The 25,232-nt window shown below is 37.7% G+C and overlaps 1 protein-coding gene across 1 annotated transcript in view; it reads right to left on the bottom strand.

Annotated features, from left to right (window-relative positions):
• Positions 1-551: 551 nt before the first annotated feature.
• Positions 552-25,232, bottom strand: part of b4galt5 (UDP-Gal:betaGlcNAc beta 1,4- galactosyltransferase, polypeptide 5) — a 38,305-nt gene continuing 13,624 nt past the window's right edge. Inside the window, exons 2-9 of the mRNA XM_082145217.1 lie at positions 12,121-12,228; positions 10,981-11,094; positions 9,322-9,449; positions 8,653-8,769; positions 8,180-8,367; positions 7,964-8,086; positions 5,495-5,596; positions 552-4,620 (exon numbers count right to left, since the gene is read on the bottom strand). Of these exons, the coding sequence (XP_082001343.1) occupies positions 4,473-4,620; positions 5,495-5,596; positions 7,964-8,086; positions 8,180-8,367; positions 8,653-8,769; positions 9,322-9,449; positions 10,981-11,094; positions 12,121-12,228 (1,028 nt within the window). The 3' untranslated portion in view covers positions 552-4,472. The remainder of the gene's footprint in view (positions 4,621-5,494; positions 5,597-7,963; positions 8,087-8,179; positions 8,368-8,652; positions 8,770-9,321; positions 9,450-10,980; positions 11,095-12,120; positions 12,229-25,232) is intronic.

Here is a 25,232-nt window from a genome sequence, read left to right as displayed (position 1 = left end):
TGTGCATGCTGATCACTCACCTTAATTCACAGCTTCACTGTGACAAGATGGCCGAACGGTGATGCCGGAAGTGACGGCGCCATAAGACATCTAGCGTTTATATATGATATCTATGATAATAACAGTATCGTTTTTCAAAAGTGCATTTTCAGGCCATGAAACGCAATTGGCAAGTAAATTAACATCAAAACCACAGGAGAAGTTTTACGTTTTGTTGCTTCAGTCTACAAATATTATTACCAATATAAAATGTATTCTTAAATTTGCTTGATAAAAATGTACACAGAAGGCATGTAATGTAGTGGATTGTACACAACAGGATTTCCAGCAACATTTTGATCACGCTGATAATCTAGAGAGGCCTTACAAATGTGCTTATCAAATATGATAAAGAGGGCTTTATAAGGTTAAATATGAGTCCTCTGAGCATTACTTGAGTGCAGATGTCTCTTAGTTTTTGATCACTTGTAGGTTTAATGCAATGAAAGACATTGAGTGCAATGAAAGACAAGTGACTGAATCACTCAAACATACCAAGGACTAAAACAAGATATTGCTTAAACTTATTTTATTGGTGTACTTCGGTCATTTCAACAATGATAATACAAAAAAAAGATCAGACATCATAGAAAGTGTCTCTACTCAAAGATATATGTTCATACACAAACACTAAGGCCGAGATGTGTTGTACGAGTGGCAGATGGCTTAACTTCAAGGAGACCGGATCTCCTTATAATGGTCGACAGCATCTTATTTTCTCATAACATTTCAATTGTCTTGATTATTATACAAATAATGTTGAATGTTTTTCATTTTGAGATTGATGCAGAGGTTTGGCCGACAAAAGACCTTGACATAAATATGATAATTTCATAAGAGGAGTATCGTCATCATCACAAATAATCCTGAAACAGTATTTAAGGCCTGGTATGATAATAATAATAAAAAGAAACAAATGTTGGAGTGAATAGAAAATACATGGCATTCACAGAGAGGTAAATGGCACCAAATCATTGTCGGACTAAATGGCTCCAAACTCTTTCTTAATAGTAAATCAATCTTTGTAGATCCTTTATATGACAACTTATGCTCCGAAACACTACACAATATGCACAAGTGAAAAAACACATTAACATATTTAAATATATTTGCTTATAAAAAATAAAAACATGATATCATTGAATAAATTAACAGGTGTTAAGGCAGCCAGTTGTTCAAGGTACGGGTTAGTGCCGTCTCTGTCATTTCAACTGGAGCTGAATGGGGGATATAGAGGAGTGTGCCAATGATGGGACCAGTATTGCATTTTCTTTTATATGGAAGATAAATCAACCCAGCAGCTGCAAGAAACTTTTGATTCTACAAACATTTTCCTCACACTAAACATAATGAAATGGAATAACCCATAATGAATGCTAATCACACTTTGGAAGCAAGGAATCAAATACTGTTGAAATCCTGTAATTCGTAGAGAATTCCTGTTTGATCTTTAGGTGCGTTCACGTCAAGTCGTAGCGTAATGCTCGTAATCACGTGAATTCAACTTGTAAAAAGCATTTGTGTCCTCGTAGAGTTTGAAATTAGCCTACAACTTGTACGCTGGGAAATTTCTGAGAGCTCCTACTGGGACCACCTGACCATTGTAGATTCATTTAGGTGTTGTTGATAGCGTTGCAATGGAAAAGCATAATTTATAACAGCTCCAGAGTAGACGGGTTGTCATCTCGACACAACGATAATCACGACATGGCGTGAACACAGCATTTGATTCCAAGTTCCAAGAGTTTTTCCATTAGCAATACATTAATTGGGACTTTGAACTTATAACTGTGTCCTACACTGTAAACAAAGATCTGTAGTAAAGCAACGGTACTGGCCAGTACATTACCCGACATTTCCATACAGGTGAAACACCTGCGAATCAATACAGAGCATAGTGACTTTACTTTTATATTTAGATGCACAATACAGCAACAAGCAATCAAAAAGACTCTGTAAAGTATTTTTTTCTTTTCTTTTTAAACCAAATTTGACAATTTTTACTTGGACACAGTGTAAGAGTATTAACTGTTAGCTTTTATACGAGTAAAAAGACCCCAAACATTGGCGCAGAACTCCACGAGCGTCAAACACGGAGAGAGACAAACATTAGAGAGAAGTGCTTGGAGCGCTAAACACGCTACGCTGCCGCATGGCCAGTGAGTGTCATTAGTTTCAATCCCGTATAATTATCTGTTACAAGACAGAAGTAGCTCAGTACTAATGTCCGTGAGATCAGCACCATCGGTTATATGTGCGCTCAAGAACGCTCTCTCTAAGCGTCTCCTCCTCTCGTGTCTTCATCCGAAACAGCCGTCCATTCAGTTTAACAGCGAAAGACTTAGCCTCACGTAAGAAACATATTTCAGTGCTTGTTTTTACATCACAGTTATCTTATCGATATGTTTCCCTCAAAATAATCTCAATTACAGTAAAACAATAAAAAAAATAAAAAAAACTTAAAATGTTTATAAAAGAATTAATAAATATGAGGGCCAGCCTCTATGATTTGATGAATACACACAAACACACGCTCACAAATACGCATTACGAAGCCTCTAGATCTCTAAACGGCATAAACGCATGTATTGAGAATATACTAGTATGTTAGAATGAAAGCAAAGGGCCTCGCTCATGATTCAGAATGTCATTTGCATTAAGTTCAATGTGACAAATTGTGGAAGAATGTTTTTATAAATGATAAAGCAGAGCTTGAGTCTGCTCTCATGAACGGCATCATATATTTGAACGGTTTGCACGCAAATTCCTAATGCGTTTCTTGAAAGCAACCTGAAAACTTGTGCAAAAATAGTTGCATTAATGATTTAGACCGAAAATCATTCTGGTGTTTCATGAAGGAGGCCCTCAGTGAGAGTGTTTGGTCTAATAAAGTTTCTTGTTCAGCCAAATGTTTGTCCAAGTTTAGCTCAAGAGATTAACCGTTAATAACACTCAGAATTAAACAATGTCAATTGTTGGCTCTTGTAAAACTTAATAGCGGAACAGAGTTGTATCCCCTCACACACACACACACCCCTTGTTTCAATATGAGGTGAGTACACACACGCAGCACGTAGGCAGCAGCAGATTTCTCTAAATGCAAAGCATGTCAATGTGTTTGTGAAGGGCAGTGTGTGGGAAAAACTCTTAAAATATCTGCACAATGCAAGCAGGAACTAAAGGGAAAACCCCTCTGGAAGCACAAACCACAAAATGTTTGTTCGTCAGACAATCCAACTATTTTAAATGTCCTGCCGACCCACATAAATACAGCTTGACAGAGCTGGTCCTTATCTACCTCCCATGACACGTCTTTTCCCAGTGTACAGAGCAAAAACACCTGATCGTTCAGACGAAAGCGCATTCTGCTGGCATTGCGGTGGTTTGTATACGGCTTGGGTTTGTTGATGGACCCATTGTGTGGCTTTTAGTCCATGTCTATTGGCTCTGGTATGCTGGTGTACTCCTGAGAGTTGAGAACATTCACTTATGATAAATGTATTAAAAATGGCAAAACTATTGATGACTAATCTTGCGCTTATGGGCATGTCCAGTTTTGTGTTTAATCAGATGTCCCTCTCTCTAATACCATCTGTGATTCACAGCTGTGAGATACACTAAAAGCTGCTGGCTATTTATTTTTATTTTTATTTTTTTAAGGCATTTGATACGCCCATCTTCCTGTTTTAGTGGAATATACATCAACACATGAAAGAAAACTGTGCTAAGTCAAGCCATTTCATGAGATCACAATATCAAAAAAATCGTTGTTGTATGCGTTTGCCGGTAAATAAGCATGTTTATATTGTACAGCTAAAAGGACTATGCGAGGTGTTCGTTTCCACACAAACGTGTGATGTTAGTAGCATCTACTGTGAGTATCAGTGCATGCTTATTTATTCTACATTTAATAAATGTTTTTTGTTTGTTTGTGTTTTTGTTGCATTTATTAGTTTGATATTCTAACACACAGAACCAGCTGTGTTTGTTTCTGGCAGAGTAAAGGGCATAGTCCCAAACCCTGCAATGGCTATTCTGAAGTAGTTTAGCATAACCGCCATCGACCTGTCCGATAACTTTTCTCGTTCCTGCTGTAAATATGTGACTTCCCCCCCCGGAGAAGCCTGATTAGAAGACACATCGCACCGGATCTGATCGGTCCGACGAGGGGAAACCAGCAGTTGGGGTTTTGGATTCCAGAACAGATCAATTTACATGATAGACAGACAGTGGATGAGTGACAAAGGAAAAATAAAAGGTCAAATTTGGTGAAATTAACACCAAAAATAAAAATGAAGAAAAAATCAAAATAATTAAGTAAATGAAAAAAGAAAAGACATGAGGATCTGTGGAATCACCCCCTTTCCTAAAAAAATAAGTAAAATCGATAAAGTGGTGTGGCATGCGTCTCTCCTGCCGTCCCGTGTGTGATGTCAGTAGTCGGCGATGGGCGCCAGGTCTCGGCTGAGCGTCACTGACACATTCGTGTAAAGACTCCTCCGGGACACTAGAGGGGAGTAATTCAAGTTATTGAGGCCATCCAGACTCTGTCTTTCCTTGGATCTACGAAGCAACTTGTATCTGAAAAGCAAAAGGAGATAATGTGCATAAGTCTTCAGCAACCTGTCGAAAACTGAAACTTGACATATGGGGCCCTGTTTAACGACGGGGAAAATGGTCAGCACGGTCTAAAAGGGTCGTCCCTATTCTCTTAATGAGGAATGGGTGTGTTTTGGGCATAACGTGCAATAAACCAATCAGAGTCTCATCTCCCATTCCCTATAAAAGCCAGTTGCGCTCACGCCATTGCAGATTCGCTATTTACATGGAGGAATTTGCAAGTGGAAAGACTGAACGCTTCTCTAGCGAGGAAACGGATCTGCTCGTGCGCGAGGTTAAAGCACAAGCAGAACATCTACGGGACAAAGTGTGTTGTGGACCCGCCTGTAGGCACACATTACTAACACGCTCTTTAAATAACAAAAATAATACTACGTCATTGACTTTAGACCAGGTTTCAGTTGGTCAATGGCTCAGTCTATTTCAGTTCCTCAAAATAGCAACTCATTAACAATGCACCAGAACACACACCTCGTTCTCAGACCAGCAGCCCATGGGGGAACAGATGGGCGCAAATGCATTTGCTATTTAAACAATGTGGCGCAGGACGTGAAAATGATAACTGCGTCGGGCTGAAACTAGCAAAACACACTCGCGTCGCACCTGGCGCTGCATTGCACCGGGTGTATGATAGAGCCCTGCTCATGAATAAGGCCAAACCTTACAAAAGCCGTTTTTCATTAAACACAATTCAATGCAATAATGAGAATCATGACATTCTAGAACCCAACAATCCGTCCAACATCACCAAACTACACCCAGGATGTCTTTTGGGACGTGGCATAAGAAATGGAGACTTCAGACATTCAGAAGAAGAGGCCTGTTCTCGACGTACCTGCCCAGAAACTGCACCTCTCCTCGGTGGTGGTGTGGTATAGACATGTAGCGGCCAAGCTCTCCATGAGGACGACTCACTTTGTAGCCGGCGAACTGAACCCTGAAAAGAAACACACATATTAGAGTCAACAAAGTCTCAGGCCACTGCACAAACTATCAAAGTGTCTATTTACAATATTTACTATGAACTATTTACGATACTCTATAACTACTCTATTAACTAAACTCTATAGATGCAACATCATGCAAAAGCAATAGATTTTGGTTACAATAGATTTGGCCAAGATTAATTTATTCTATGTTTCATAACGGGGGTTAGACAAAACAAAGTGAGGAGTGTTTGGCTATCCTGGGCAATCAGTGTACGTCTTTAAAACTACAGAGAGAATATACTTTCAGTCGACTTTTTATATGAAATATGCTTACATTTATATAAGTGTACTTGGTTTATACTGACAAGAATACAGAAACGTATATTTGGCCCATACTTGTACTTAATCTTTTGATCGAGATTTATGGTTCAACGGTGCTTTTCACTGCTCCCATAGTGTATGATTGCAGAAAAAATATATATGTTTGAACATTTATGGAGCAACAGATTTTGTGTGCAAATAAATCATAAAAGTGGTTAATATTGTTTAAAAATCATAAAAGTGGTTAATATTGTTTAAAAATCGTATAAATGTATGAGGTTGGGGGGGGGGGGGGGGGGGGGGATTTGTATTATACAAATACTTTAGGTAAAATAATGTTTTTAATCATTTCTAAGTTAATACTTGTTCAAAATAATCACTTTAGCAAACTTTGTACAATTTTTTTCTTGATTTTGATATATAAAATAATTAATGTTTTGTGCAATAAATACACTGTCATTAAAATATGGTAATTTGGAAATATATATTAAAAGATTCTAAAAGAATTGAAAGAGATCCCATAATAATTTAATATAGATTTACAGTAGTAACAATAAATTATATTTTATTATATGATATGATTAATTTCATATTTTTTTAAATATGATGGTTTCATTATAATTATGGTGATTATCTATAAGGTTAATAAAACCCAACTTCACATATGATATTTGCCATCTGAATCTAACCATGTCATGTCAACTAATGGAAAAGTCAGCCAGATATTTATTATTATGGTAATTATGTATTTTACCCCAAATACCATACTTTTACATATTCTTCTATAGTTGAAAAACTGTTGCTTTAATTGAACAAAACTGAAAAACATTAACAAGACCTTTGTCTCAAAATATAGTCAATCATTTTAGTGATTCTCATTTGCTACTTAAATAAAATAAAATAAAAAAAAAACCATCAAATATTAGATCAAATTAGCTGTCCCCTACTTAAGAAAAGTGTAATTTAGTTGGCTTGAAACAGATAACATAAACATTTGACAGATTTTATTGATTATTCTTCAATGGTGTGAGTAAAGTACATGTACAGTATGATGTTAAGTTCATTACTAACACGTTACAATAAGGTTAGTTTACATTATAAAACTATCTTAGTTAATATGAACTAAGAATGAACAATACTTCTACAGCATTTATTAATCTTAGTTAATAGTAATTTCAACATTTACTAATACGTTATTAAAATTAAAGGTTGTATTTGTTAACATTAGTTAATGCACTGTGAACTAACATGAACAAACAATGAACATCAGTATTTTTATTAACTTAACATTAACAAAGATTAATAAATACTGTAATAAATGTTACATTGTAAGTTCATGTTAGTTAATACATTAACTAATGAACCTTATTGTAAAGTGTTACCAGTTAATTTAAAGAAAACAAGTAAAATGATGTTTACTGATATTATACTTCAAAATGTACACATATATTAATAAGTGATCTAGAAGGATAAGGCTAGTTAACTAACAGTATAATGCATAAGTATTTGTAGTATAAATAACAGTTGCAATAGAAAAGAAAAACTTAAATGTAAACTTTAAGTGTCAAAGTCTACTTTTGTATACTTTTAATTTAAGTATACTTTAATGTAGTCATAAGAAGAAGTATGGATGTGGGACACTTACAAGTATACCAGCAGTTCATTCATTCTAGTATACTATATCTAAATATACTATTCACTGTACTGAAGAAATTAACTTATTGTTTTACTTTTTTTTGGTAAAAGTAGTCATGTGATCTCAAACTTGTCCTCTCCATGTAACATAAAACAGGTTTTATTAGGTTAGAGATATGATTATGACATATTCAAAAGTCATCTTTTATCTGCAAACCATCTTAATTGAGGAAAAGATTATTGGGAGCACCTTTAACGGCCATTATCAGTAATTACTTTTATAGCATGTACTAGATTTAGTGGGATCCAGATAGTCATTATCAGCATTTACAGTAATCTGGGAGCGTCTCTTTGGAAAAGTTCTGAGAACATACTGTTGTAAAACCGATTATTTGCTCGGAGGCGTTTCGACCTCGTACCTGTGCCAAAGGTCGTCGTCTTCCCCTCCCCAGCCCCAGAAAGCGTTGGGAAAGCCGTTTATCTTCCGGAACTGATCCGTGGTCATCCCGCTCACGCCACCAAAGAACTCCTCATAGGGAAGCCTGTTCATGTCCCAGGAGGTGTTTATTCAGAGACGAATGATTCACACACTTCAACATCGCATGCGAGGAAAACAGTGTATTGTGGAAACTTACATGTAAGAGTACTTGTTGAGTTTGACCGCAAAGTGTCTTGGCATGTCACCACAGCCATAGTAGTTGCGGTCGTTCTCCAGAATGTGGTCAACATCGTGGAATATCACGCAATCCCAGTTCAAGTCCTTCATGGCCTCTTTGAACCCGACATTAAACAGCATGGCACGATTGAACGGTTCGTTTCCGGCCTGTACACACACACACACACACACACACCTTTACTCTTAGCACTATTGTAAAATGACTATTTGACATTGAAACAGGACTGCTTTAGTGCTGCCCATGACAATGGCAATCTTGCAGTATAGCACATTTTAGCAGAATGAACTTTTGTAAAACCGTTTTTAGAAATGGTGTGTCAGTCCAAACTTTATGTGTGTGTTTCTAAGAGCTAACGAGGACTCTAAAGACCGCAGCCTGTAGCGTTAGCCGCTAGTTCTCAGCCGGTGAGATTTACTGTGTTACTCTCTCACCTGTTCAATGACGTAGAAGCCGAACTGCAGTCTCTGTCTCTGCAGCGCTGGGATCAGATGGCGGAAAAGTATCGGAAGGTGCTCAAAGCGATTTCGGAAAGGAACCAGGATGGCCACCTAAACCATGAGAAATAGGAAAAACAACAGCAAAAATTAGGAAATATCAATTCAGAAAAAGCACTTGAATTACCAGTGTGTTCAACGTGCAGCGTCAAAGATTCCCACAGTTCAGCAGTGTGTTGTTAAATACACATTCAAATATATAAGACGTATTTAGGGTCACTGTTGTCAGGTGTGTGTGTGTGTGTGTGTGTGTGTGTGTGTGTGTGAGTGTGAGTGTGAGTGTGTGTGTGTGTGTGTGTGTGTGTGTGTGTGTGTGTGTGTGTGTGTGTGTGTGTGTGTGTGTGTGTGTGTGAGTGTGAGTGTGAGTGTGAGTGTGAGTGTGAGTGTGTGTGTGTGTGTGGGCAACAATTTCTGTTTGCAAATGAATCACTCAAACCCAAATGAACAGTCTTTTGTGTGGTTTTAACCAGACGAAGAGAAGCGAGCATCTCGCAGCAGAGCTTTTCATGCAACCTTTTTTCTCACTGGTTGAGATCTATATCTCTAACCACAACACTTCTGAAGAAGAAAAGAGAGAGTAGGCACCAGAGAGGTGTTTTCACTAACCTTCCAGCGTGGGAGACAGTCGTGAGGTTTCCAGTGGCCTCCGAGAGAAAGACTCGGATCTGCCCGATGGAGCCGTTTCTCCACTTCAGACAGAGAGATCTCACTCATGTTCACCTTCAGCCGGCCCTCTGACAGACAGGAGGAGAGAACACTCATCACTGCTGCTGATCTTATAAGCACACATGTAGCTGATGACACCAGGAACACACACAAGCTCTGTATCAAAACCTTGTGAAAACCTAGTTTTTTATTTGGTAGCCATGACAGACATACTGGATGTCAGTTTAGTTTATTATTGCACATTATACTATGGGGGCTGTTGAATGCTTGATTCTGATTGGTTGATGAATGTCCTAAGGTGTGCAATTATTTTCAGGGAAACACGGCTAAAGTAGTTCCAGCAGGTCTTAATTATTGTGTTGTGCCACAAAATTACATTTTATTACGTATTATGCATGTATTAGTTACTATGGAAAAGCACATATCACTTTCTCACGCTCTCACTCCCACTCAAACACACACACACACACACTTGTATGATGCCAGCGCTGCTCTGACGATTTTATCAGTAAAATAGTTTAGCAACTTAAAGCTACATGACGTTTCTCACTCGCGAGGTGCAGATTAGGAGCTATTAGTAGACACTGGTGCTAACACTGGTGCTGAACACATGTTAAGAGACTCACACTGAGGTAATTCACACACGCTTAATCTCTCTCTCTCTCTCTCTAATAACTGCATTAATAACTGCATTAGTCTGCTAGTATTAGTGGCTCAAGTCTCGGTTACTAACTCTGAAATGACTTTCTGTAATTAGCAACGGTGGCGTGAGATGAGATGTGTAAGAAATGAGTCCCACACACAAGAGCGTTTCAAGGACAGAAACCTGACGTCTTGAAATACCTCATCTGAACAATGTCCTGATGTGTGGTAACTGAAGTATAAGCGGAATAATTGAATTAATCGTTATCCACGTCGGATCTATCATTGACTTAAATTCTGTATTATGCTAATCAGACCAGTAATTTGGCGATGTCAATTTGTAAAGAAAGACTGCGCACATATATATTCAAGCGCGCATACCTATAGACTGAACACATAATATGCATGTGTGTCACCGTTTTCACAGATTCGCGGTTTTGAATTTTACATGGAAATGATAACGTTTTTCAAAATGTTTCAAAACTTGCACCTTGCACCACGTTCTGGAGTCACCAAACGCTGTCGTTGTGCAAAGGAACGTCCAGAACACATTAAACGTTTTCTATTTTCTGTGAGAACGGTGTCGTGTTAGCGGCCCCTATAAGTTAATAACTAATGATCTTTGCAATGCAAGTGAGTAAAGACAAAACAATCTCTGCTACTGTAATTTCCTATTATCTCTGTAAAGCTGCTTTGAAACAATCTTGTTAAAAGCGCTATATAAATGAAGATGACTTGACTCAAAAATCTCACTGATTGAATCTGCCAAGAAGAAGAAGTCTGTACATCTCTCCCCTGCATATGCAGTTCAGCCGCAAAAATAACCCTGTCCACGCCTTTTCAGCGCTAACTTTTCACTGCGCATCTTTAGTAAATCCTGACAGTAGTTTTTTAACACGAAAAAGGTGTTTTGTAAAGCTGTTAGTAAACTAGCTGTCCGTAAGTCTGTGCACTTACTCATGGAGGGCAGTTTCTCCGGGCAGACGTGATCCGGCTTGTACGTAAAGCCCAGCGGGAGGAAAGGAGTGGAGGGATCTTCTGTCTCGTTGAAGTTAAACTCATACGTGTAGTCTAGAAAATGAGAGAATCAAACAGTCATGCATTAGTATATCACAAACATCTCCAGCACTGTCTTCCCTAAAGCCTGGCGTATCCTGACGCAGTGTTTCTCAACTCCAGCCCTCGAGTCGGCATCCACATCCCAGAAGGTTTTAGATGTCTCCCTATTCAACACGCTGAGCCTCTGAGGAGTCCAATCCGGGGTTTGATTAGTGAGACATGGAAAGCTTTCTGGGAGGTGGATCAGTCGAATCCTAAAGCTCATCTTACATTCAAAAACATCGTTTACATACATTTTATCGAACAATTTCATCAAATCAATGTCGCAAAAGCGCCCCTGTTTTATGAATGAAACATGACTGGCTAAAATCTCTTTCTACAGAGCATGGGATTGAAAAAACTTTTTCGGTAACACTTTATAATACTGTTCCTTCATTAATGAATAACTACACAGGAACAAATGAGTAACACACTATTAACATTCTAGTAACTACTATTCACTAACAAGAAACTCTGATTAACACATTAGTGAATAATAGCGCTCAGTCTATGTGATAGTTCACCATTAGTTAATCAATAATACTATTTTTTTCATACTTCACTGAAGACTACTATATACAGGTTCATAATTAATATTAATAATGCACAATTTATAATAAAAGGTAACCTTCTATAGGAACTACTAATAATTTGGATCAGTATTATAAAGTGAAAAACATGATAACTAATATTGACTGAAGTCATTGTACGCTTTTGAGATTTTTGTAAGATTTTGAATAGAATTCCTTCAGATGGATTTGGAAACTTTAGTCATTACTGGAAAATCCCATGATCTTCACATTAGAGAACTGATCCAAATAACTAGTTCCTTTAGAAGGATGTAGTAACACTTGAGTCATTACTAATGAGTTACAATTACCTTATATTATACATGATGCATTGTTAGAAGGATCTCATAACGCATTTATCAGGTGAGGATATGCCATAGCTGGTGCCAGTGCTGTGCTCTGGTGAGAACACATCAGGAGTGTTTTGTACCTGTGCCGTTGATGTTGTAGGCGCTGCGGACCATCTGCTCAAGCACCTGAGCTCCCATGTTCCTGATCTGGATCCCCCGGGCCTGAGCCATGAACAGGTATTCATTAACTGATGGAGAGAGAGAGAGAGAGAGAGAGAGAGAGAGAGAGAGAGAGAGAGAGAGAGAGAGACAGAGAGAGAGAGAGAGACAGAGAGAGAGAGAGAGAGACACAGAGAGAGAGAGAGATAGAGAGAGAGAGAGACAGAGAGAGAGAGAGAGAGAGACAGAGAGAGAGAGAGACACAGAGAGAGAGAGAGACAGAGAGAGAGACAGACACAGAGAGAGGGAGAGATAGAGAGAGAGAGAGACAGAGAGAGAGAGAGAGAGAGATAGAGAGAGAGAGACAGAGAGAGATAGAGAGAGAGAGAGAGAGACAGAGAGAGAGAGAGAGAGAGAGAGAGAGAGAGAGAGAGAGAGAGATGTGTTATAGTGAGTGTTATACCACTAGAATAACTATATACTGTACATACTGTACTGACACAACACATTATTATGATTATGGCCATCAGTCTGTGAGACATTTATAACATTTGGGCCATAAACACGAGTTCATCTTCAAAAAGAACAGCAAGAGAGAAGAACATTTCCTACTTAAGGGAATATTTAATGAACCAAACGCTGTCGTCGTGCAAATGAACGTCCAGAACACATGAACAGTTTTCTGTTTTCTGTGAGAACGGTGTCGTGTTAGCAGCCCCTAAGTTAATAACTAATGATCTTTGCAACAGAAGTGAATCAATCAAAACTAACTTTAGCTGGACAATAACTTTATTCTAGAGCTGCTATAAAGACAAAACAATCTGTTACTGTAATTTCCTATTATCACTGTAAAGCTGCTTTGAAACAGTCCATATTGTTATAAGCGCTATATAAATGAAGATGACTTGACTTGAACAAGGAGATGTTAGGAAGGGTGTTCACGCTGCTCTTGTAATGAAAGTGAATGTTGACGGTGGGCTCTTCCAGTGTGTGACAGTAGTACACAACACTTGTGTGATATATTCAAGTGTTCTGAAGCAATGTGATAGGGAAAGTTATTCATTATAAATTAAAATTCTTCCCATACACTACTTAAGTATGCACATACTGAATTGTGGCCGAGGAGAAGAGTATCAGTGAATGTCTGCTGAAGTTTCAGTCTCACACACAGCTGTCACATGCTTTCACAGGACGAAGCACACAAGCTATGGTCTACTTTTATAGTATGTTTATTTTTTTGGTCATTTTTCAAGCTTGAGCCTCATCATCATTAACTTTCACTGTATTGATTTTTTTTTTTTATGAAAAAAAGAAAGAAAAATATATATGTGTGACATGAATGACATGAGGGTGACACAGTGCTATTTTAATATACTGCTATAATACACTTTTACTTAAACCTATTTTATTTCAATTAGTTGCCAAGGCAAAACATTTTTTATTATTAATTGAATTTAATTTACTGAAAACCAGTCAATTAATTAAGAAATATTGCAGGTGTTTCTTCATCCCCGCTCCATCATATCCCTCACTGCCCAGTCCACATCACTCAACGGCGACTGCGTGGTGTTAACCCGCTGAAAATCCCAGCATGCCGTTCTGTGTTGGTCTTTTCAGCAGGCGAGAAAGTAACACTTGAGTCATTACTAATGAGTTACAATTACCTTATATTATACATTATACAGCGAATGCAAGTTTCTGGAACACAGCAAAAGTGCTGGACCTTCTTGCATCATTGGCCACAATAAAGAGCCAAATTTTTTCATTTTTTTTTTACTACGGTGTAAATATATCAAATAATGCACACATATTGTATGCAAAGTGCAACACCTTTAACAAATCTATTTGCATATAGTGGTGTTGGCTGGGTGAGAAACTCACAGGCGGTGTGTTGCTGTGAGCGCAATTTCACACACGTTCAACTCTTTCATCCATTCAAACCTTATTTTCTGGCATTAATGTTTGATTTTTGTATCAGCATAAAATGATAAAATGTGGTGTGCCATCATTTAATGCTGGACTCCGTCCTTCACGAGTTTGTATGTGTGTGTGTGTGTGTGTGTGTGTGTGTGTGTCCTGTCCAGTCACAAGGCCACACAGATAAAGCAGAAAACAATCACTCTTTATGTGCAGATATGAGTGTCCCTCAGATAACCCTGAACACATCTTCATGCTCACACTCTGAGTGAGTGTGTGTATCTCTACATTTACAACTGCAGTCCCTCCCTGAAACACTGAACACAGCCACAGCCCTCAGTGAGATCTCGTGCAGAAGCTCTGGAAGAGTTAGCGGGACAGTTAATACTGCACTGTATAACAACTCAACTCATTTAATGCTTTTAATTTTTTTTGCATGGGCTTTTATTTTTTATTTTACTTTGCTTCCAAAGTCGGAGATCATTTAATTTTTGTCAATTTAAATACACTGGATATAAACACAGTAAATTAAGCTTAGTTTATTTGCAGTAAACAATAGTAAAACATTTTTTTACAGAGCTCATCTATGTTTAAAATTATATTTTTTTACATATACACATGCTACAACAGCTTTGTTCATGTACATCTAAAACATTCTGTTCAAACACACTCACACTCGGACACACACACACACACACACACACACACACGCACGCACGCACGCACGCACGTGAAAGACTGAAATCTTTTATTTACAACTTTGTGAAAACAGTTTTTACAGCATACATTGGATGTATCCTCAAACCGTCAGGAATTATGGTATTAAAAGTACTTTATTCATCAATAATGTATCAAGAGGCTGTGGCAGAGCTGCCAACACTCACACATTCACCCACCGTGAGACTCGCGCGATTGACTCTTTCACACTCTCTCACGCCACACATCCATTGTCACGTACTCTCACGCACAGGAAAATCGCGAAGCAAAGAGGACACGGAGACCGACAGACTAGACAGAGCAGGTTACTTATGATATAAAAAAATCAGATTCTCAGCTCTCAGATTCTGTCAATTTTATTACGAAATTCAAACAATCAATACCTTTTGGCGCTTGTAAATGTTACGTGACAGATCCCTAGCGGCACGTGACCCGATCATCTCTACTAGCTAATAGTAAATAAACACGAACACTGTTGAAAGATACAGTACGACTTACCGAAATGTATATTCCTCATACATGATATCGATCAATCAGTGTTTTTCATCCGCGGAAAGGGGTCAATAAAACAGCTGGAGAACAATTATGTCACATGACATTTACCTCAGGAAAGCCATTTAATGACCATAATATGGGCTAACGGTTGGCTAGAAAAAAAGAGCTATAGAGAGTATTTTGCTAAATATGTTTACAATATTACGTATTTATTATATTTTTACTTGACATATTTTATTTTACTTTTTTTTTAAACCATAAACTCTTGCTTTCTCATCTTACTAGGGCTGTAACGATAGACCAAACCTGATTTGGTTCGTATCACGATTTTTTTTAATTTAGATTTGAAAACAAATGTTTTCGGTGCTGATGCGGTGTGACTCGTTCAACTTGTGGGTGGCGCTGCCAACAAAGCATATAAAACCTGTCACAAAGAACCAGCAAAAGTAATGATTATTAATATGTCAAATATAGCAAGGAGACATTTTAATTGTTTATTAATAAACAAGTGTTTTCTGTGTCGACTGCAAAGATGAAGTTGACGATGCGTCGCGATCTTCTCAGAACGCGCCAGAGAGAAATGCACATTTCATAAGCAGAATGCAGTCTGTTTTCCTTCGTTTTGAATTGTTCTGTTTAAAAGTAGACATTTCAAGCTTTCTATATATTTCTCAGGTCTGTGAGGCAAGTAGCATACCTTACGCTGAGTTTCGGTTCATTTATGAGACAAGAGTCCAGTTCACTCGCCCGCGCCTCCGTGATTATCTATTTTCTACTATATTTACTTCTTATTTATTAAATCCAGATGAAACATTGATTAAAATTAAGATACAATTAATAAAAAAACGAAATTCACTTTAAAGAAAGGCTTTGTGCTTTCTGTTTGAGGTCTCTGTGAAATTTTTAAAGTCGCTTTCAGAGCAGTCATGTCCGTAATGGAGAACTGTCACGCCGTAACATTGTTTTTTGTTGTTGTTTTTTTTACATAAATGCGAACACGAAAAATTAAATAAAAATAATATTTTATGTTCTGTGGAGGCCGATCTTTATTCATCCGGTGGGTATGTATCTTTTGGTTTGCACAGTGTAATTTATAGAAGAATTACTAAAACATATTTTGCCACCTAAAAGTTAAAGATTTTTTTGTGTCACGTCACGTCACATGTGTATTTCCCTCATATTAAATATAACATTTTATGTGTAGACTGATATTTTTCTAATGTCTTGACTCCTTTATTTTTCTAATGTCTTGACTCCAAAATATTGGTATTAAATGCATTTTCTGAGAATTTATATTTCAAGTTTTGACAGCAAATGTTAATCGCCCAATTTTAACGAATTTATCCTCAACTAGTTTTTGTGGTGTAGGTCTACGTATTTTATTATGTTAACTTAAATAATACTAATAGTAATTTAAAGATGTGGTAGCCCTACATCTTACACATCGTGGAAACAAAATAAGAATGGAACTAAAATATGGTAGTATCGCGCTACAGCGCACATTCTATCAGCTGCAGTTCTGGCTCCTCAGTCCCAATACTGTAAAACTCGACGTACGTTCACATCACATGTTAATGCAGCGGTAGAGTTACACTCACAGGACACTGTGCACTTATTCGCAATCACAAAAGTTCATTATTTGCTCGTGCTTTAAAGCTTTGCCGGGTAAACATTTCATTGGCATTCTGTTCTGACATGATGCATTTTTTCTAAGCGCGAACTGAAGTGCGCGCGCACTGTCAAACAGCGCTAAACTGGATTTTTGTTGGGTCAGACCTATCTGATATCGAAGGCGGGCTGATAACGCGAGATCAACATGGAGCTAAATGGAAAAAAATATCACCAAACAAGCCACTTTGAAATGTTGCTGTTTTCATGAATATAAAAGTTGGGTGACCCTCCCCCTAGACTAAAAAAAGTTGGATGACCCTCCCCTCAACAAAGAATAAAAAGACATGACCCTCCCCTATTTTCCTCCGGTGGCCCCTTCCATAAATACCGAACGGTCCCTTACCAGAAATTGTACCATGTAAACATTGTTACAGGTTGTCACTAAACCTAATAAAATTCAGTTTAGTTACTAAAATGTTTTGACAAGCACAATACACTTATGACGGCGACACTATTTCAGTGTGAGAAACCACTGCAAACGATAAAGTCAAATCACAAACTATATCAGACAATTACTATAGAGATTCATTTGCGAATCTAATCGTTAATCAGTTAATCCCATTGTAGCGACATGATATTGTCATGATATATCAACACATTAACACAAATTAATAAGTCTAACCTGCAGATACTATAAGTATATCCAACTTTTCGCAAACAAAGCGATATATACTATAAAGCAAATCTCAACTGCTTGACTGTTTATCAGCGCAAAATTATATTATTATATATTATGCAAAATGCAACTACAAGTCATGAAGATATTATTTTCTGAAAAGCTGCTTTGAAACAATGAGTACTGTGAAAAAAGCTATACAAAGAACCTTGTGTATTGTAAAGTAACCTGTGATGGCAAAATATATTGGTAATTGAGCAAAAGTGAGAATAAAATGAAGCCGGAGAGCTCAGCATTCCCAGAGCGGCCTGTGAATGAGCCGTGCTGCTCCGAGGAGGACACAAACCAGACGCAAGTGGGACACTGTTTTCACTGCGAGCCAAGAGTCATTCACGTAACATGAACACTAACACACCAACTGCTTAAAAGTAGCCAATGTTTTTCATACACACTTGTGTTATCCTGGTTGGAACTGGTTGAACTCTCTTCACATCCTGATAGCAATCAATAAGAGAAGTGGTCTCAATATTTAAAAATGTACATATATCTTCTATATGTGTTCGTCCAATCATTGCACTGGGTCCGAATCCTGTCAACATGAGTATTTCCATCCCTCTGCGCACAACGAGTTCATGTCATAAGCGTAATGAAGAGATGGCAACCCGTGACGTTCTCAGAGTAAGCATTTCAATGTCAGCACTATCAACGCTGAAATGAATCTGCAGCAGTCAGGTGGTGCAACCAGAGCTCTGGAAGATGTTCACGATCATTATTATTGTAATGTTATGAGCTTTGAGACATGAGGTAGTTTAACACCGTGTCTCGTCTCGTGACGCTCTCGATCTCATGCTTTCAATACACTGTAAAAAATTATACGACAACATATGTTTTTACATTGCTTTGACTCATCAAAATAAGTTAAGCAATTTTCAAGATAAGGAAAGTTATTGAAGATTCAACTAATTTTTTAATTCAGTTTAATGTCATTTAAGTTGAAATGACTTAAACATCCAAGTTGATTGTACTAAAATATTTTTTATTTTTTTCTAGTGTACAGGCTTCATCTCTTCCTACCTTTAACTACTTTCTGGACAACTACTAAGAAAAATACACATTTTCATTAAAATCTTTTTTATTGTGTAAATTGATGAACTTCTCCTTCCTCTAGTCTAGAAGACTGAGTTCCTGGCTTGTAGACTCAGCTCTTGTAGACTCAGCTCAGTGTTTGGGCAGTTTCACCTCACGGATGTTACTATACGTGGTGTTTTAGCATAGCTGACCAATCAGCATTCAGGTCCTCAACCATCCATCTTACAATAGCATTGTTTTTCTGTTTTTGTTTTTTGATGATACATTAATGTGGAGATTTCATCCACTAATGGTGGTTTATATCTTTTATAAAAATATATCTCTTGAACTATATGCAGCAGGAGAAGCAGGAGCCTCTATAAAAAAAAATATATATATATATATTTAAAAGGATCTTATATGTGACTTTTCTTTCCAACGATACGATTAGATGATGATCACTGTGTTTTCTTCTTCTCAAAGAACAACAGCACACTAAGCTTTTAGCATAACATATTATGACCAATAAGAGCATCAATGGGCTTTTCATTAATACCAGTCTAAAGCACTAAACCAATAAACATCTCCATAAACTTGAGTGATTCTGATTCCCTTTATCTCGTTTCCATGTGTCCTGAATCCTGATGACCTCAAGCTTCTAAGGCAAACATTTGTGTACTGCGTATATTTGTGATATAATTACATTCATGTGTGCCATTATGAGGAATTGTTTGTGTAATATAATATCAGCACATATTTTATAGCTTTATTGATTTATCCTGACATGAACCATCTGATGCCCTGTCAGCAGTTTGCCAACATAAAGTGCTTGTGACTTCAGTAAGCTGTGGTCACATGATCGTGTGTGTGTGTGTGTGTGTGGGGGGGGGGGGGGGGGGGGGGGGGGGGGGGGGGGGGGGGATTAAAACACTTAAAAACATTCTACCTGAATTTAGGAGTTCAGACTAAATATGGATATGATGGTCTATTAATAAAATCACTGCTTGACCTACAAGCAAAGAAAAATAAAAAGCCTCACTTAAACGTCAAAAGTTTGGAGTCGTTAAGATTTTTTAAAGGCTGCATTTATTTGATGCAGTGAACTCTCATTACTCCGGTCTTCAGAGTCACATGATCCTCTGCTCAAGAAACATTTATGATTATTATAAGTGTGGAAAATTCATAAATACATTTACTTTTCAGGATCCTTTGATGAAAAGAACAGCATTTATTTGAAATAGAAATCTTGTTACATTATTAACTAACTTTTCTGTCAATTTTCAATAAATTGCATATATATATATATATATATATATATGCATATATCTATACAGAGAGACACATGCTAGCAATGACCTGATCTGAACTCTGCACCACATCACATGAAGGCCAGTCATGCTTTACTCATAAGACATCAGTGTATAGCCCACCCGTGCACCACACACACACACACACACACACACACACACACACACACACACACACACACACACACACACACACACACACACACACACACACACACACACACACACACACACACACACACACACACACACACACACACACACGATTAGTGGTGCTGAGGCGAGCTTCATTAGTGATTAGCTGCAGTGTAATGTCGGATCGCAGTGGCGGAAGGTCTGAATTTCAGCCACACAATCAGAGGAAGCCTCATCAACACACCAGCTCTTCACACACACAAATGAAGTGCTGTTATTCTTACTAATACTTAAAATAAACTATATATGCTGATGTGGTTTACACCCAGCTAGAAATGTTTTGTTCTAAAAACGTTCTGAGAACATTACCATGAAGTTCTAATAATGTTTTCAGCAGGTAGTTTTATTTTGGTTCGCAGAATGTTCTCCTAAAAGGTACACAGCAAAAACTCCAGTGATAAAAAGTGAATGAGATAATTAAGTGACTATAATTGAGCGATGAGTGACCATTATTGAAGACACCTGATGTTAACAAGCAGAATCACTGAAGAAGAAAAATCACTATTTTAAGTCACCATTGTGGTGATCAGTGTTTATTTTAGTTGGGCTCTTGACCCTTACATGTTTTACTTAAAATTTTGTTTGGCTGTTGAAACTGAGTTATAACTCCCAGATGAACAAAGAGAAAAGATGATCAGACGTTGTTGATTATGTTTTGATATAATCATCATTTGGCCTGAATCACAAAACTCATTTAGAGCCTAATCTCTGACTTAAATTGATATTGTTGATTACATCATCAAGTGATTCTACAACATAAGATCTAGAATTTTCTATTTATTCCAAAGGATTTCTTAAAAGTTGTTTAGATAAAAAAAATTGTTTAGGCACAAACAGACATCAAGATTCAGTGTATGAATCTCAACAATGGTGACAAACAAAATATTTAATTAGGAAAAGGAAATTACTAAGACAATTCGGATCATAATTTATTCATAACGCAATGCATTATGAGTTTTGATTGGTCGCACCCAGAATGCACTGCAATATGCCACCATATTATTGTCACCATTGTTGAGATTCACAGGCTGAATCTTGATGTCTGTGAGTCTAAATAAAATATGAACAGAACTTTTAAGAAATATTTTGGATTCTATAGAAAATGCTACAAATCGTATGCTATAAAACCACCAGGCTGCTGCAATCAACACTCTCTAAACTTTAGTCCTCTGTTGTAAGTCGCTTTGGATAAAAGCATCTGCTAAATGACTAAGTGTAAATGAGTTTAATGTTTCAGGTCAAATAATGATTACGTCAAAACATAACCAACACCACCTGATCACCTTTTATCTTTGTTCATCTGTCAGTTATAACTTAGTTACAACAGCCAGACAAAATCTAAAGTTAGTAGTTTAAGGGTCAAGAGCCCAACTAAAGCAAACACTGATCACCATAATGGTAACTTAAAATTAGATTTTCTCCTTTGGTGATTCTGCTTGGTAACATCAGGTGTCTTCAATAATGGTCAATCATCACACAATTAATCACTTAATTATCTCATTCATTTTAACACTCTTCAGTGTTCATTTAACACCCATATTTTAACACTTTAACCCTTTGAGTGTGGAGTCAAATAAATTCCCAGGAGAGTTAATTTAACACTGGAGTTTTTGCTGTGTAGGATAACATTATCTGAAAACATCCTCAAAATGTTACAGTTAAAACGTTATATTTTAGTTTACATTTAACCTTGGAATGGAATGAGAAAACATCATCAAAACATTCTTTGAACATTACATTCAAACGTTTTCTTTAAAACATTAACCAAACTTGTAGGGAATGTTAGCCAACGTTCTGAGAACGTTCCCTGCTAGCTGGGTACACACAATCAAGCACACACACGTCTGCTTCACTATCTTTATGGGGACTCTCCAATGACACAATGGTTTTTATGCCGTACAAACTGTATATTCTCCCCCATTATACTAACCCTAACACTAAACTGTTTCACAAAGTTTTCTGCTTCATTTGTTGTGGTGTTGATTCACATTGTTTCTAGATTATTGAGCATATGGAGTCTCCATCAGTCAGGATCTGGATCTGGCCCAGGAGCTGGTTTGCAATATTTACAATTGTTCTATATAAACAATGGGTGTGAATGAGAACTCCCAACATATGAACACAAGCCTGTGCTTGTGTGTGTGTGTGTGTGTGTGTGTGTGTGTGTGTGTGTGTGTGTGTGTGTGTGTGTGTGTGTGTGTGTGTGTGTGTGTGTGTGTGTGTGTGTGTGTGTGTGTGTGTGTGTGTGTGTGTGTGTGTGTGTGTGTGTGTGTGCGCGTGTACATTAAGTGATTTACTGAGGCATATTAGGAGGACAAAATCTTTCCACCTCTATTTATTTTTCAAAACCATATGTGAATATGAATGATGGCTGTTATAGAATCATACTTGACATTCTTGCATGTTTCGGACCTAATGTTCACAACGCAACATTTCCCCCAGTCTATCCAGACCATTAGATGCCAAACATGCTCATTTTAAAGATGATGATGCTCATTAACATATGACTGCCCACATTTACTACATATCAACACTTAACATTAGAAATCTGAACAGTCACCGTACACTCTATCAAGTACAATACTAGCTAAACTTTTTGGCAAAAAATAATAATATATTTTCAGTGAACGGTGACATATGCTCTACTTTTGGCCTGTTTAGAAAAAAGAAAAGAAAAAAATACATGTAAAATAAAATCACTGTCCTTTTTTTCTAGTGGCATATGCCTTGCAGTTTAGGATCAGACTGATGTTCTCAGATGGATACAATAAACCTGATTCAATAAACCGGCTCTATTATGACACGGTGAGCCTGCGAGACCTGCTGCCATGACGACGATATCAACAAAGGTCCCTGTTGCTGTAATAACAGGACGAACGTCTCATCTGTGTGTGACAAGTCTCTCGCCCCTCAACGCTCACTGTCTGTGGTGTAAATAACTCACCTAGTGTTGTGCAGACACCACAAGAGCGAAACATCAAAGAAAACGCAAGGCAGAACAATGCTATTTCTGCAGCAAGTGTTAAAAATGAAAGTCAGCTTTAGATGGAAGTTTTACGATAGTCTTTTCTTCCCTGGTGTGACGTATGAAATGGCTTTTTTGACGAGAAAAAAATGAATTGATTGAATGGTTGTGGTTTGCTATTGGCTGATCTCATGTGATTGACAGGTTGCCATAATTTCATTACTATTTCATAACTATTTCACATATTGATGAATTAGTGGCAAACTCGTGAGAATTTACACAATCTAACCTGTACAGCCACTGCTTTACACCCACGAGGGCTTCGGTTTAGCGGTTATAAGGTTTTGTTTCTCGTAATCTCTCGTAAAATAGTAACTATTTCATGAGATCATAATAAACCTGGTTATTGCTTTGGCTCACATATTTCCTTCTCATTTTCCTGACATGGTACAGTAAACTTCAGGCAGTTTATAGCTATACTGCAAGCTTTTATTTAGGCTAAGTAAGACATTTCAGTTTGCTAGCTGGGTTAAAGTAGGGCACCAGACCGTTGCCCTTTGATACCGCTCTGTCTATTCTTCAGAAGTATTTGAGGATTTAGCTGGAAGGAAACAGGAACTGGAGGAAGACTCGACTCTCGAGATCAGACTCAGTCGAGCGAGAGTAATGCCTCAGCTTTCTAACACCCACACATGTGCAGGAGAGCCAAACTACACATCGTCTGTCGTCTGAAGCCACAAAAGTGGCATTTCACATTCACACGGTAGAGTTTGTGTGTGTGTGTGTGTGTGTGTGTGTGTGTGTGTGTGTGTGCCATTTTAAAACCTGTTGTTTGTAGTTTCTGCATGCAATGAAAAAAACGTTTATTTAAAAGTAATTAGCATGAATGTTGGATGCACACAACTCCATATTCTCGTCACTGATTGTCCTGCAGATTGGCTAAGACGTAGAATAGTTTTACCAACACAATCTCATTGCCATTTGGTAGCTAATTTGTATGATCTCATTTGTATGTTTTCGTACGATAGGGGTGAACCTTCCTGCTTATACCTTCTTTCTAAAAATTAAACTGTACCATTTTCTGCTCTCCGCCATTGCAGGGGTCTTACACAAAGTATTTGATGCATGAAACCATAACCATACCCTCTCAGAGAAATGGTACAAAAGCTGTCACTGGTACGATACCCAATAAAAAGGTTCTAATATGTCCCATTAGCCCCGTTTCCACTGTTGTTTCAACACGCCTCTCTGGAACAACGTCACACAAACCCTTCATTTCACCAACAGATGGAAGTTTTATCAGAAATAAATCACTGGAAACTAGCGAGATCGCAAAACGAACCTGATAAAAGTGGCCGTTTGTTGGCTTTTTTGTTGTTTAAGCAATCGATGTTTTACCACAGGTTTACAATAAAAAGTGATACACTGATCATAATGAATACACTTGTGTCAAGATGGCATATTACTCACACAGAAATAAAGTGGTTTACCGTTATTTCACAAATGAAAGGGACACATGTAGCCTACTTATTCAGTCTGTTTCTGTTTAACTAGTCACAGGACCGTATGTTTACATCACATTTAAAAAGAATGATAATTTCCTCAAATTTTCTCTCCAGTGAAAGTCCCAATACAGTTGTATTTCCTGTCACAGAAAAAGAGGAATCTCTTATTCAGTTGCTTTATTTCCTGACATATGCGGATCTAAATATGGATATCGGACAGTCCGGTATAAACCCAGACAGCAACGTAGTGTCGGCCCAGATCCGGCCCACATCTGTCATGTGTTGAATCCACATGTACTGTACCAGATGTGGCCCGGATCTGGGCCGTTGCTGTCTGGGTTTATACGAGACGTATACTGACAGATAAAATAAATACACAATTGTGATAGCCGATATGATTTGTCTGATTTCTTCAAGCGGTCGTATTTACCGTGTTTACTATGGTGAGTGACGGTTAGCGCGCATAGTATCGCGTATAATTATTTCTACCGTATACGGTGATCAGAATCCACATCGGATCACAAACAGAAGTTATTTCAAACACTCGCTGCTGTCTGAAAGTGAGCTTTGAGCTAAAATGGTTGTAAAAGTCTTTAATGCTGATGTTAGATGTGTGTGAATCGTCCAGCGCTGTCGT

This window comes from Leuciscus leuciscus, assembly GCF_965113295.1.
Source record: "Leuciscus leuciscus genome assembly, chromosome: 18".
Taxonomy (NCBI): Eukaryota; Metazoa; Chordata; class Actinopteri; order Cypriniformes; family Leuciscidae; genus Leuciscus; species Leuciscus leuciscus.
This window is presented reverse-complemented; position numbering and strand designations above follow the sequence as displayed.